The sequence below is a fragment of the Jatropha curcas genome, chromosome 9 (assembly GCF_041381405.1).
Source record: "Jatropha curcas cultivar XTBG-Jc1 chromosome 9, XTBG_Jcur_1.0, whole genome shotgun sequence".
Taxonomy (NCBI): domain Eukaryota; kingdom Viridiplantae; phylum Streptophyta; class Magnoliopsida; order Malpighiales; family Euphorbiaceae; genus Jatropha; species Jatropha curcas.
The window spans coordinates 2,474,662-2,490,231 of NC_143159.1; the positions used below are offsets into that span (position 1 = coordinate 2,474,662).

The 15,570-nt window shown below is 34.5% G+C and overlaps 3 protein-coding genes and 1 pseudogene across 3 annotated transcripts; 2 read left to right on the forward strand and 2 right to left on the reverse strand.

Moving 5' to 3' along the window:
• The first annotated feature begins 2,825 nt into the window (after positions 1-2,825).
• LOC105633695 (thylakoidal processing peptidase 1, chloroplastic) lies at positions 2,826-6,457 on the forward strand. Its single transcript, XM_012216331.4, has 6 exons — positions 2,826-3,907; positions 4,402-4,470; positions 4,565-4,633; positions 4,807-4,893; positions 5,021-5,088; positions 5,596-6,457. Exons 1-6 carry the CDS (start codon positions 3,170-3,172, stop codon positions 5,714-5,716), a joined length of 1,152 nt encoding a protein of 383 aa, XP_012071721.3. The 5' UTR covers positions 2,826-3,169; the 3' UTR covers positions 5,717-6,457.
• Positions 6,458-7,053: 596 nt separating this feature from the next.
• On the forward strand, positions 7,054-9,134 carry LOC149493434 (signal peptidase I). The gene is made up of 3 exons (XM_089725914.1): positions 7,054-7,262; positions 7,357-7,668; positions 8,220-9,134. The coding sequence occupies exons 1-3, from the start codon at positions 7,134-7,136 to the stop codon at positions 8,967-8,969; spliced, it is 1,191 nt and encodes a 396-aa protein (XP_089582040.1). The 5' UTR covers positions 7,054-7,133; the 3' UTR covers positions 8,970-9,134.
• A 328-nt stretch (positions 9,135-9,462) lies between these two features.
• Positions 9,463-11,096, reverse strand: LOC105633906 (protein NRT1/ PTR FAMILY 4.6 pseudogene; annotated as a pseudogene).
• Positions 11,097-11,685: 589 nt separating this feature from the next.
• On the reverse strand, positions 11,686-14,799 carry LOC105633694 (protein NRT1/ PTR FAMILY 4.5). The gene is made up of 6 exons (XM_012216330.4): positions 14,637-14,799; positions 14,456-14,534; positions 14,134-14,351; positions 13,004-13,450; positions 12,777-12,901; positions 11,686-12,699 (listed from the first exon to the last, which is right to left on the reverse strand). The coding sequence occupies exons 1-6, from the start codon at positions 14,637-14,639 to the stop codon at positions 11,829-11,831; spliced, it is 1,743 nt and encodes a 580-aa protein (XP_012071720.2). The 5' UTR covers positions 14,640-14,799; the 3' UTR covers positions 11,686-11,828.
• Between the last annotated feature and the right edge of the window lie 771 nt (positions 14,800-15,570).

Below are 15,570 nucleotides of genomic sequence, written 5' to 3' on the forward strand. Positions count from 1 at the left end.
GTCGGAATAAAGGATATTAGAAACGAAGAATCTCGCAGCTGGACCATTCCCTCCTCTTCTTTCACACTGCAGTTTCGTAAATAAGTGTGATACAATTAATCTAACACGTGTTTGGTTACTCAACGTTGACTCTTAATGCTGTCTATAACTATTTGACTGACTCAAAATTTATTCTTTTTTTAAAAATAATATGATGTTGAGATAATATTCAAAGCGTACTCTTTAATAATAAAATATGATTTTTATAGACTATTATTATAATTATAGAAAATTATTATATTTACACCCCTTTACAATAAATGAATTCAAAAAACTTTTATAAATTTTGTATTTATAATGAAAAAGTATAAATTTGAGTTCTATTAATTGAATTCCATAAAATTAAATATGTTTAATTCAAATTCTTGATGAAATTTTTAAATAAATTTCACGTGATTGAACTAAAAATCATTTCAATTTTTTAATTATAGTAACTAATAATATTCAATTTTTTTAATTGAATAATGAAAAAATAAAGAAAATAATAAATAATTTTTATTTTTATCGATCTGATGTGCAGACGAGACCATAATCTCGGTCTAAACATTTTCGTTGGCTGTTTGGATGAAAAAAAATTGAAACATGACATACATGGTGCAACTACCATTAACCCTCCAATTAATTAAATTTAAAATAAAAAGGGCAAAGCGGTCATCCAACCAACTGTGTTTGCTGATGCATGCGCTTCCGTCACTCGCTTCGTTAGTTGATTCAGTTAACTTGGCCATCTTTCTTTCCCGTTAATAATTTCATTATGAATGAAACTTTAAAAAAAAAAAAAAGATTTACTATAAGCACCCACGTGGAATTTTGATTTTCCTAACTTGTGATTTTGTATCCAATAAATTACAAAAGCTAATATTCTTATCCAACAATTGGTTTTCTATTTGCCAAATATATAGATTCCCTTTTATGCTACAATTTTGTAACAGTGTAATTTTTACAGGGATTTACAGTGGTACGAGTTTTGGTGAATTATATATTTTTTTACATTAATAACAATAATTTTTAAATAAATAAAGTATTCAATTGAATGATTTTTTTAATTAATGTGTTTAATATGTGAAATTTTATAAATTAAAATATTTACTAATAAGAAAAAAAATAGAAGTACAATAAATTATTTCAAACCAAAAACATAAATAAATTTTTGTATTTGGGCATTTTCTTATTTTAATAAATATTTTTTTGCATTGACATTTAAAATTTCTATTTAAAATCATCTCTTTATAGAAAGAATTATGGCAATTATAGTATCATGATGATATTAATTCAATTTCCAGAATAATAATAAATGCAGGTTTTTCACCAACTTAACTTTCTAAGACAAATCTCTCAATTATCCTTGGGGTTTGAGGCTGATATTCGTCTGAATGTACTACTGGCAATGGTATTTTAGTCTTCTCCTACGTTATCATATTGTAATATTTATCTTCCAGTCTGGCTGGCGGTGGGAGCGAAGATGGCAGGAAGGCAAACACTGTTGAGTCAAAGTCAACCAAAACTTTGGAGAAGCATGGAAATTGCAAATTACAAAGTATCTACAACATTGTAGCAAATTACGACTACTAACCTTTTGGGCCCCTACGATATCTGAAGGAACATGCAACTTCGGAAACGGAATATCAGTTTTTTTTTCTTTGACTTTTAATTTTTTATTTACTTTAACAAATTGAGATTTTTTTTTTTAATTTTCCTCTATATTTAGAGTTTTTTTTATGTTTTCTTAAAAAGAGTTTATTACTAAATAAACGTATAATATTATATAAGCTATTATTTTGCCATCCAAATCAATTAATGTACCAGTTGCTATCATTAATATTTATATATTTTATTAATATTATCTTTAAATAAAAAGATTTAATATTATATTTTATAATTTTAATTTTACTATTTAAAAGAAAATAAATTTACCAAAATTGTTAATAAAGTTATATATTTTAGCTATACGACTATCTACACTACTTGATATTAGTATTAATAAATTGTATTTTTTCAACAAAAAAAAACTGTATTAAAATTTTGCACTCAATAAAAGCCGAAAATTAAGTATTAGCTTACTACACTTGATTAATATTTTTCATACATGAAAAATCTAATGAATCAGAATAATATTGTGCGCTGCACAATATAAATAATTTAGATGTAGGAAAATCAATAAAAACACAACGGGTTGATTATATTTGGTGAGCAGTATTTTGATTCATTTGACAAGTTATTATAAATTTACAATTTATAATACTAAATTTACTCCCTTTGCTTCACTTCAAATGTCCAATTTAGTCTTTTTATTTACACTAATTTTCTTTTTATTCATAGCTTTTATCCATTTTGCACTCATTCATTGAATTCCTCTTATATTATTTTTAATAGAAGGGTTTTTAGGTAAATTGTGGTAAACTTTCTATAAAATTAAAGTGAATCAATTATTTTTAATACGTGTGCAAAAAGGCAAAAGTCAATAATTAAATTGGAAAGAAGATAATAAATAAAAATAATTTTTTAAATAATATTATTATATATACAAGGGGATGGATAACACTGCTTGCAAAGTCGATCAGAATAAATCAAAGGGCTTTTAATCAAATCAAATAAATATTATCATATCATAAATAAGATAAGTTTTATTAAGAATTCAGGACTGTTTAGTATTTTACCGCATCTCACTCGTCACATGAAAAACGTCAAACTCAACTGCCCCAACAAACAAACGTAGGCAATTCCGTAAATATCAAAGTAAACAAACCTATTTTCATGCCGCCGTGTATTTAAAAACCAAAACTGTCCAACTTCTCGGCGTTTTTGCTCTAGTAAACCATCGCCTGACGCCTCTTTTCTCTGGTGCCTTTTCGCTCCCTCCCCGCGCTGGGAGGCCCAAAAAAGCTCAGGAACTCGCTTCAGTCCCCTTCATACCTAATCCCTGATTATTTCACTGTCTGTAATCTTAGTTGCGCTCAATTTTGAATCTCTGATTTAGGTCAAAGTTTCAATTCCACCTTTACTTGAACGATTCGCTGATTTCTTTCTTAGAAATGGCAGTTATTTGCTTCTAGGGTTTCCTAGATTTTCTTTCTCACTTTCCGAAGCCAATATTTACCTAATCCTTATCAGGATTATCAGAATTGCTGATATGGCTATTCGCGTCACCTTCACCTACTCTGGCTATGTCGCCCAAAACATCGCCGCCTCCGCCGGGATCCGGGTTGGAAATTGCCGCTCTCTCCACGAATGTTGGGTTCGCTCACGCATCTTCTCTTCGCCCACTGTTCAGAATACCGATTACGAACCACCTGCAACGCGTACCCGTGATTTCCAATCCGATCACCGGCGCCCGAGCCAGAAGCCGAGTTCCTGGGCTAAGAGTTCGGCTTCGATGTACAGTACCATCGCCGGAGAAATCTTTGGGGATAACTATAAGAGTTCGCTCACAATCGGATTGATCTCGCTGATGAATTCAACTGCCGGTGTTTCAAATTCATCGTGCACTGGCGTTCTTGGCATTTCACCATTTAAAGCTGCTTCGATCCTTCCCTTTTTGCAGGGATCCAGGTGGCTTCCACGTAGTGAACCGGCTCCTGGCCCTAAGAGTTCCGAAATCGATAAAGGGGGAACGGTACAGTGCGTACGGAATGAGAGTATTAGCAATAATACTGCTACTGTGACGCTGGAGATTAATGGGAAGGAGTTTGACAAGAGTGGGGGCTGGTTATCGAGAGTGTTAAGTTTTTGTTCTGAGGATGCCAAGGCTCTTTTTACTGCTGCAACTGTTAGCTTCTTGTTCAAATCGGCTTTGGCGGAGCCTAGATCTATACCTTCCACTTCTATGTACCCTACCCTGGACGTGGGTGATCGCATTCTAGCAGAAAAGGTAAAAAGCTTGTCTATCTCAACTTATGACAATTTTAGTTCATTATCATAATCCAATTCCCACATCTATGGTATAAGTTGGAGTGTTTACCAACTACACTTGCAATCTTGAGATCATTGATATTTATATTTTATGGTTTAGGCGATTCTTATGTGGTTTGTCCTTCCTAGCATCATTGTATTTGTGTTGTTATTTTGGAAGCCTTATGCGTTTATTTTCGTTTATTCTTTGTTTTAATGTCGTTAATATTCTTTATTCCAGATCAAACATGTCAAATGCAATTTATACTACCCGGAAATTATTCTTTCCCTTTAGATGGTAGCTTCTTTATGCTTAGGTCATAAGTTATTCCTCCTTTTCAACGTTATAATGTTTGGTTAATTAGGTTATGCGTTGTTGCTTCTTGTTGGCAAAAAGAGCAAAGAAATATGTAATGTTGGAAATCTTTGGTTGTCCTGATGCTGATAAGATTTCCCCCTTCTCTGTTGTATCAGGTTTCATATATTTTTAGGAAGCCTGAAGTTTCAGATATTGTGATATTCAAGGCACCTCCAATCTTGCAGGTAATATATGGCTGCCTTTTCATGTGAACATAGTTAAGATTTTTTGCTCTGAATTTCAGTACTGACTGTTTGCTTGTGTTTTCTGTACAATTAGGAAATTGGTTATGGCTCTGGTGATGTATTCATAAAGAGGATTGTGGCAACAGCTGGAGACATAGTTGAGGTAAGGTTCTATATTCTGTTTAATGATCCTACTTGCTGCAAAGGTGTTTTGTTCGTTGCCATTTGCTACTTTCTTTTCCTTTGTCTTTAATTTATATTAGTTTGACAGTAATGATTAACTGCACAACTCCTGCCTAGTGATTGCCATTATGGATTGGGTTTGTGTTTTTGCAGGTTTGTGAGGGCAAGTTATATGTGAATGGAGTTGTTCAAGATGAGGATTTCATTCTAGAGCCACTTGCGTATGAAATGGAACCAGTGGTAATGCCTCCTGCTCTCCATTCTTCTCATCTTTCTGTTAATTTGATATTGTACTTGGCACCTTCAAATAAGCTTATTCCATAAGTTTGCTTTCTATTAACTAAGTAAATTGTTTCGGTTTTTGCAGCTTGTGCCAGAAGGTTATGTCTTTGTGATGGGAGACAATCGGAATAACAGCTTTGATTCCCATAACTGGTAATTCAAGGGTCTATGAGCTTAAGCTCCCATTCAATTTTTTGTTTGAGATCATTTTGGATTAGATTGGAAGAGGAAGAAAATGTAAACATATCTGAGAGTATTTAACCAGATAAAAATTGCGATATTTCTTGTTTGCACGCCCAATTTGCCTAATTTAGTCTTAGGTGTTGAGTAAGATCTATGTTGGAATTAGATAGTTCACATGTGAGCGATGTCAACATTTTTTGTTGACTTCTCATCATACATGGGCTAAATAATTCCACCACAAATCTCACTCAGACCAACACCAGGAAACATCGGAATTACCATAACTTCTATTATTAGTATTTGGTTGAATGAGATAGTTTGTTCAGTAACCATACTATGTTTTAAGACCTAGACATTTGTCTTCTAAATGTCCCAAATATGTCTTCATCAATTTCAGCAGAACTTGCAAAATTTTTATTGAAATTGATATTTATTTTTATAATGCACATTCTAACATGTGGTCTTTGTCATTTTCAGGGGTCCACTTCCTATCCAAAACATAGTTGGTAGGTCAGTTTTTCGCTACTGGCCTCCCTCTAAAGTATCAGACACCCTATATGATCCATACACACAAAAGAGTACTGCTGCGCCATCTTGATGCAGAGGAGGATGGAATTGGATATAACTCATTCTTCATATAGATGGTGATTTGATAAACTATTTTGCAATCTTCTGGCTCATAATGGAGTAACTGTGAATATGTTCTCTCATTTTCATTATGGTCATCCACCAGTTCATATATTTGTTGGTGGCATAGTTGTGACATTGATTCATCTTTTGCTGTAATCATCTATTCAAAACCTTGCAAAACAAGAAATTGGAAGAAAAAGGAGCTACCACAATAAGAGTTGTTCATTTGTGTTGTGAAGTTGAAATGTGGCCACAGGCTTGTAGATTTGAAGCATTGAGATCTATGGCTTAGCAACGGTTATCCAGAAGTCTGTTGAACTGGTCACCCTTGTGCCTTTGTTGCTGTTGATGAAATAGTAGAGGAAGCTTGTGAATTCATTTTGGTCTGCTGTTATTCAAGGCTCTACATCTTGAGATGCAATTGTTAGGGCTGAAGGTGAGGCTCATCTGTCATTGATTGCAGTCTTAACAATTTGGGTGGTCATCCTGTGCTCAATGACCCTGCCAACTAGCCTCGCACTCCTCGATCACCAGGAGCTATATGTATTCCTGCTCATAACATAAGGAAATTTGAGTTGTTCAATAAAGAAGACAAATTTATTTTTGTTGCTTCAACCTTTAATGTAATCCTTGAATGCTTAAACATTTCTGATGGTGTAGTCTCAACTATTTGGGTGCATTATGAGTTCATTTAACTTAGATTCGTTGACTTTCTGTTTAAAGTAAATCTGAAAGAGTGCAAGGAGTATAAATGTCTTTTTATTGTTTGCTCAATTGTCTTGTTGAACCAGTCTTTTATCTTGTTTATTTCCAGTATAATAGCATGTTTTACTAGCCAAGTTATCCTTAAATCAATTTTTTTTACAATAAAAATTAAAAGATTGTTTTTTTGAATGAATCGAAATAAATGATTTAAACAACTGGTTTTGTTCTTAAGTTTGGTGATTTAGTAATAAAATTATTTCTTGAACTATATTTATAACATAAAGTTTGAATAAAATCTCATAGAATTAGATTTTATAAATAAGTTTATTTCTATTTATTTTCAGAGGTGAACCAAACCATGGTTAGACTCTGATCCATTTAATCGGTGAGGATGCAGAACAAGAAAATAAAGACTGAAACCGGAAAAGAATAAGATGACCGTTAACCAGTACTGCACCTAAAATCAGCAATGCACACCGGTTAAAAAGTAAAAACAGAGAACAAAACAGTAACTCCAAGCTCCATTTGACTCTAGACACGTGGCAGATAAATGACACCTAATACTGCCACTGGGATTTGGGGCTACAATCGTCATTATGCACCACTGTCGTTCCAAAAGGAAAAGCAGGTCTCAGATCTCCAATTCGATTGCAGTACGCGCGAGTAAGCCTGTTGAATCAATGGCTACAAATCGTCGTCGTTTAGCCTTCTCTCTTCCCTTCCTCCTCTTCCAATTCCTTCAATTCCCAACTCTACCGCTAATTCTTGCATTTACTCTTCCGCACTCCAATGATACCCACGTCCTAGAGGTGAAATGAAATCCTCTTTAATATGTTTTTTTCTTATTAATTTCATGTTCTTGAACTTTCTTATTAAAAAATCAATTCGATTTAACAATAACAGGATGTTCTGAAGGAGTTATCGGAAACGCAAAATTGGGATTTTCAAGGAATTAGGACCTCCAAATTGCGAGTTACTAGGGTTAGGTTTGGTACTGCTCAGAAATATGAGTTCCGTATCCGATTTGGAAAGACTGACTTGGTTTTCAAATTCCCGGACGAAGTCGATTCCTGGAACAAATTCAACAAAGAAAGGAATGATTTTGCAGATTTTGTTGCAGAGATTGGTTCCACTGCTCTGCTGGACACCTTTAAAATCGAGGGTCCATTTGATTTGCGGGTCGGTAACCAAGACGAGCTCTCTTTGTCGTTGCCGGTAATTCCGATCTCTTTGTTATATGCCTTTTTTGTGTAGTCTCATATCTATGTTCGATGGTTAATGGTTATCTTTTGTATTGAATTGAAAATATACGGATCATATTAGCCAGGCAATTGGTGATCTTGTGTGTCTGTTCCATAAAATTTAGAAATTAGCCGTAGCCGAGTATTTTTATCTAACTGGTTACGATTAATTCCTGAGTTACTCCTTATATGATTTCTGGCAGCAGTAATCGCGATTATACCGTCCTGTATGCAGATATCTTTTTCTCATGGACTTTAAGCTCCTCTAACTCAAAAAAAAGTTTTTGTTTTTCCCAAGTTATGGCGATAAGATATTCTACAAGTTAAAATTAGGAGTTTGACTCATTGCTCCGTAGAACTCAAATGAAAGAGTTGATTCTGAGTATATCTGATGCCCTCTTTCTGTGCCGCAATTGATGTCCATTCCGTGGGAATTTAATGTTGAGTGATATTTTAGAGTATATGTCAATCTGTGTTCAGTTGCAAGTCCAATCAATTTCTTATGCTGCTGTTGCTTGTTATCAGCTGAACGCTTCACATACACGCTTGAAACGAGTACTGGTGGGTGAAGGCATCACGGTAGAAGTAAAAGGATCCCAGGAACTCTCTCTTCTTCATACTGTTGACCATAGTTTCACAGTGAACGGAAGTTTTGTAATTAGCAAGAGGAAAACTGGTTTCTGCGCTTTTTGGAAGCCATTGTGTATGCCGCTACATCCTATATACGTTAATGGGTCTGCTTCGCTGATTGCATACAGGACTAGGAATTCTGAAGCTCCTGTTGAAACAACTTTGTTATCAAAAGGAACAATTGAGTTACTTCCTGCCAAATGTTACACTAACAATGCCTACAAGAACCATGCTCAGCTTAATCCTTCCTTAAGTTTGAAGATCAATAGGCTGGGAAAATTATTGCGAAGCTTTCTTAGTGACACATTGAGGAAAAGTTGGAATTCGGGTTTTCTTAGGACAACTGTCAAAGCATCAACCATTTTTCGATTTCAGTTGGACTTAGAAAAGAATATTGGGAGCAATACAACTCTTGATGGTTTGTTGGAAGACTGGAGGACAAAGCCAACAGTTGAACGGGTTTGGTTTGAAATAATGGCTAGAGTTGAAGCTGGGAAGCTGAGGCTTATAACGGCTAAAAAGGTCAGACCTTTTGTTCAAGTAGATTCAGCTTCATGGAGTAATTTAATGTCTAATATTTCCTTTACAAAATTCCCGTCTATTCTTGTGCCTCCTGAAGCCCTGACGCTAGATGTGAAATGGTAGGGCGAAACTTTTGTAAATAGTTTTTATTTAGATTATTTACATATGAAAGCAATATGCTTGCCATTGACATGCTGTCCCTTGCTTAATGATGTCTGTATTTATATTGTACATAATGTTGCAAAATTTTTCAACAGGAATTTAATGAACTCTTTTATCTGCTATTAATGTGATGTCTAGGTAAGAGTTTGATTTCGGTCTTGTCCTCCCCCATAAAATGACAAGAAATTCTCGCGGGACTTTAAGCTCAATTGCAGCACAAGTAAATTGCCTTGTGATGTTTCATACGTGATAGAATGGAATATAATCTAATTAAATACATTATGCATTTCTTTTATACTGAAAATGAGATTTATTAGCAACTCAAATTAAGCAGGGATTTACATTCGTAAGTAGGACAATCCTGGAGAAGAGCAGAAAGAGCAGAAAGAAACAATGTAATACACAGAGAGAGCAGAAACAAACACTGAACTGACATCCCTGAAACCTATATTATCTAGACTGCAACTAATTCAAGCTTTCCTTTAGAATGAGCCACTAGGAATTTTTTAGTTCGACATTCTTATATCTATACCAGGATGCACATATCAAATAAAACCCAAAATTTACAACACTCATCCCTGCCAATAACCAGCAGAAGTAATTCAACTTACCCCTATTCAAATTGTTGTTAGCCAACCATCCACCACTCACTCGGTTCACTATCTCCACCACAAATGAGCGCAAAATGTATCCAAAAGCTGAAGAACACCCTGCGATTGGTGTGCTTATTGATTTCATACCAATTGAGCTCTCTGCATAAATAAATTCAAGCAGTCCCATCAAAGTAAACAAATCAGCCGCTCCAAATATTGAAAATTGTATCCCTAGCCAAAACACGCTCATTGGCAATGGCTTGGTAGAGTCTGCCATGTTATGCTCAGTCGCTACAGATTTCCAGTGAGTTTCACAATTCCGGCAACCCCCATTGAGAGAGCTGACAGGACTAGCCCTACTCCTATTCGCTGAAGGTGCCAAATTCCATGAGGAATTCCTGTTATCTTTCGAGCGAGCGGGACGAAAATGCAATCATAAATTGGGATTAGGATAAACATGAAAAGCAGAGGAATTACTGGAATTGAAGGGGCAGGTATGTGAAACCCGAACAAATTTGTGTCCATTGTTGTGCTTGTTGGATAGTGAAAGTTTGAAGTTGAGCTAAACATGTGTTCAAGAACACTGTGCTAAGTATAATTGGAACCATGCGAATTAAGATTTTTGTTTCCTTCAATTTGTGTAACTGTGCATAACCTGCAGGGTCCAGGGGCTATTGATGTTGATGCACCCTTCGTGTCTGTTCTTAAAATTGCTGCCCTGTCCAAAAAACCTGAAATTTGGAAATATGTTAATTAGTTTATTTTAAGCCCTTTACCAATTAAGCACTTGATGTAACTTTTATAAAACCTGAATTGATCAGTCCTTTTGAGGATTTCATCTTGTTTCCCTATTTCCTTGTCGTGAATTTCATATAATTCCTCTGTCATGTCAGGGATTGGAAGGTTTCTGTTTCTAGTTGCAGCTAAAAATACCTGAAGTTATGAAAAAGAGGTGCAAGCCAGAAATTAAGCTTGTTAAGCATAGGCAGAGGAAGAACAATACATAAAAAATTTTCGCCTGAAAAAGAATCAATACCTGCATAAAGCGAAGGATAGTGCTTCCTTCAGGTACATTATTTTGATATAATGACTTTCCCGTAGACAAGAAGATTATAGAGCACAAAACAGCTGTAGTACAGATTACAAACGACCATTTCCAACCTTGATTTGTGCTTATCCAGACAATTGAAGTGACACCGATTATATTTCCAATGGTGAGGCTAAACAAGAACCAGTTGAAAAAACTAGACAACTGTGCTGCTTCCTTAGGATCTTTTTCATCAAAATGGTCAGCTCCTAGAGATGGCAGACCAGCTTTAACACCACTGGTACCTAATGCCAGAAGGTACAGACCAGTGAAAAGAACTGCTTCTTGGCCGCCGGTTGCGGCCTCGCATTGATTCTGCTTGTCCGGTGAAACTCCTTGGCATTGTGTTGGTCTCAGTTGATGAAAGCGTGCTTGAACTGTTAATATGTTGTAACCCTGCAAATGCATGCTTCAACCCGTAATTTCTTAGAGATGGATCAAATTATAATGAACTCAATACATCTATTGATAAGATTATTAAGTATTAAAAAGAAATTTGAATAATTTTACCATTTTAGAATAACCTTAACAATTTATATTTATGGATAGAGAAAGTAATATGCAATGGAAGATTAAAAAATGATATTTTTATTTTATTTATATTAAAATTTAACTAATGGTGAGTGACCCACTTGCCTCATTTGGGGTTGTCTCAACGATTATAGCAAGTTGAAACGGTCAAGGAAGCAGAAAAAGAAAGGAGGCCCTGAAATCAAATAAAGAAAAGTGACACTATCCCCTTTCCAATATAAATGGTTAAATATCTTTAAAATTGACAAATTCATTATATTTAATTGGCAAAGTGCAAATTCTCTTGCATCTTAAGAAAGTAACTTCTCTTCCACAAGAAAAATTTGATGTTCTATTACTCGAAAAGTAGAATTGATAATCCAAATCAAACGTTGACATCTAAAACTATATATACTCCCTTCATTCGTGTGTGTGTGTGTGTGTGTGTGTGTGCATGTAGTCTCACTTTCACATAGGTTAAGAAAGATTAGTTAATATAGTTATATTAATATTCTTATTCTCATATAACTATATCCTTACATTCATCAAGTGTGCAGAAGTAAAATACACATAAAGATCACAAACAAACACTAAACTGGTTTAATATAACATCCCCAAAACCCATCTTATCTAAATTTCAACTAACTCAAGCTTTCTTTTAGAATCAGCTTCACTAGAATTCATTAGTTCTACATTCTTGTATCTATACCAAGATGCACACACCAAATAAAACCCAAAATTTACAACACTCATCCCTGCCAATAACCAGTAGAAGTAATTCAACTTATCCCTATTCAAATTGTTGTTAGCCAACCATCCACCACTCACTCTGTTCACTATCTCCACCACAACTGAGCTCATAAAGAATCCAAAAGCTAGAGAACTCCATGAGATTGCTGTGCTTATTGATTTCATACCAGCTGAGCTTTCTGCATAAAAAAATTCAAGTACTCCAATCAAAGTAAACAGATCAGCCGCTCCAAATATTGAATATTGAATCCCTAGCCAAAACAAGCTCATTGGCAATGGCTCGGTAGAATCAATCATGTTGTGCTTAATTGCTACGGATTTCCGGCGAGTTTCCACAATTCCGGCAACCGCCATTGAGATGGCTGACAGAACCAGCCCTACTCCGATTCGCTGAAGGTATCGAATTCCGGTAGGAATTCCTGTTATCTTTCGAGCGAGCGGAACGAAAATGCGATCATAAATTGGGACTAGAACAAACACGAAAAGCAGAGGAATTACTGGAATCGAAGGGGCAGGTATGTGAAATCCGAAGAAATTTGTGTCCATTGTTGTGCCTTGTTGGATTGTGAAAGTTTGAAGTTGAGCTAAACATGTGTTCATGAAGACCGTGCTAAGTATAATTGGAACCATGCGAATTAGGATTTTTGTTTCTTCAATTTGTGTAACTGTGCATAATCTCCAGGGCCCAGGCGTTACTGAGGTTGAAGCACCATTATTATCTGTTCTTAAAATTGCTGCCCTGTCCAAAAACCTGAAATTTCGAAATTTGGTAATTAGTTTATTTTAAGCCCTATACCAATTAAGCACTTGATGTGACTTTTATAAAACCTGAATTGATCAGTCCTTTTGAGGATTTCATCCTGTTTCCCTATCTCCTTGTCGTGAATTTCATGTAATTCGTCTGTCATGTCTGGGATTGGAAGGTTTCTGTTTCTAATTGCAGCTACAAATACCTGAAGTTATGAAAAGAGGTGCAACGAGAAATTAAGCTTGTTAAGCATTGGCAGAAGAAGAACAATGCATTAAAGATTTTCGCCTGAAAAATAATTATTTACCTGCATAAATCGAATGATGGGGCTTCCTTTAGGTACATTTATTCGATATAATGACTTTCCCATACATAACAAGATTACAGAGAATAAGAGAGCCATAGTACAGATTGCGTATGACCATTCCCAACCTTGATTTGTGCTTATCCAGACAACAAAAGTGACACCGATTATATTTCCAACGGTGATGCTAAACAAGAACCAGTTGAAGTAACTAGACAGCTCTGCAGCTTCCTTAGGGTCATTTTCATCAAATTGGTCAGCTCCTAAGGATGGCAGACCAGCTTTAACACCGCCGGTACCTATTGCGACAAGGTACAGACCAGTGAAAAGAACTGCCTCTTGGCCACCGGTTGCGGCCTCGCATTGATTCGTCTTGTCCGGTGAAACTCCTTGGCATGGTGTTGGTCTCAGTTGATGAAAATGTGCTTGAACTGTTAATATGGCGTAACCCTGCAAATGCATACTTCAACCCGTAATTTCTTAGAGCTGGATCAAATTTTAAATTTTAAATTTAACAGTCACATTAATTTTTTAATTTATGAATGAATTTTTTTTTTAATCCGCATTTAGTTTATACTGACGTGGCTTCCTGAGTGCAGATTTTTATTAGATCATGTTAAATCACTACATATTAGTGTATAAAAATAATTAAATATTACTAATGGTACTCCATATTCTAGATTATTTGATATACTCCATTAACGATAGTATCAGCTCCACAACTAACACAATCATACGCTAAACAAATTCAAATATATATATATATATATATATATATATATTAGTGGTTTTCTTTCCTAGTCAAGTTATGATGATAGAATATTTATATAGTAGTAACAGTAAGAAAGATTTACCTACGTCTGTTCTGTGAATATCCATAGACCAGGACATATTTTTGACTATTCATTAGGAAAATAAATTAAAGTGGAAATTATTTTTAAAAAAGATTTGGTTCATGGGTAAATCTATAAACCGGATCTAAGTAAGTATTCTTCTGGTAAAACCATTGATGTTATTATAATTATATCAATGAAAAGTGTTAAAAATGTTGAAATTCAACTACTGTATATAAATTTTTTATTTTTTTTGAGAAGAGGTACTACTATATGGAAATTAAACGAGCATTAACATACCAATAGTTCAATGCATCCAAACAAGACGCTAGTCTTGAATCTTGACAAATAGGTATCAGAGATAAAACCTCCAAAGAGCGAGAGTAAAAATGAAGTTCCCAAGAAATTGGTAACTGAGGTAGCAGATCTTGTTAAGCTAAAGTTCATATACCCATAGAAGTAAGTTACAAGGCTTATGGAAATCGACAGAAATGCCATGTTCTCTAGTGCCTCCATAGCTGCATAAAAATCACATTATTCATCAATAATAAATAAACACAGTAAACATAAATTAAAATAATTCAAAAGAAATTAAGAAATATGAACTTCTAAAATACATTACCATATACAAAAAGTGCAGCTCTATTTCCACCTAGCTTTCTTTCTTGCTCAGGTCCGGTTTTAACAACTCCACATAACCACTGTTCCATGCATATCAATTTATACCAGTCAAAACACTTACCAATTAGTAAAAGGGTTCAAGAAAATTAGCATCACTCGTGATTAATCAAAAATAAGCATACCATTTTGTAACTGGGAGCTTATTCCTTGCTTCTACCTCTGACTGTCAGTTTCGGCAACAAAACAAAGAGAAAGAAGAAACCTACTGTATGGTTTTAACAAGGAAACCAGCTACTCTATATAGGGACATATGTAGTAAGAGAAATAGGAAGGTGTCGGAACTGTTTGGTTGAAGGGAGAAACCAAACACTGTATGGTTTTGTTTCTCACTTTCTTACGACACCTCTTGCTTTCTCTCTCTCTCTCTCTCTCAATCGATCAAGCTAGTTGACAAATAATAATCATTTTATCTTTATATACCAGAGCTGGATATATATGTTTAATTTAATGGTATAGAACAAAGTGCACTAATTAATATTGTTTTATATATAAATAAATATAAAGAATTAGAAGTGGATATGTGTATATATATATATATATATTTTTTTTTTTTTTTTTTTTTTTGATGGTTCATTATTAATTAAGATGGTAAAGCGTGTAGCTCGGATCTGGAAATATTAGGGATAAAAAATTAGCTGTTTTGAACTAATAATTCCCACTTAACATGTAATTTAGCTTGCAAATTAAGGATCTGCTTAAGTGAAGTCTACGGCATTCAAGATTTTTTATAATGATTTTTAAAACAAATATATATATAGAAAAATAATGCCCGTAAGTCCAACATATGTGCATGATTGTTTCTGATAAGTCTGCATACTGCAGCTTACACTTCTATTCCGCATATATAAATAATTTACAGGTTCTATTATTTGTAGATTAATTGGAATATGCTTAATTATGAATTTAGAGTTGTCTACCTCTAATTAGTAATTATTCAACCCAAATAAAGGTCCTTCATGATCATGTATTGCATGCCCATATTTCTGTATATATAGTATTAGGGGTGTGACGATGGATCGTGGCACGAGAACATGATTTGTTTAGCATGTAAATTAA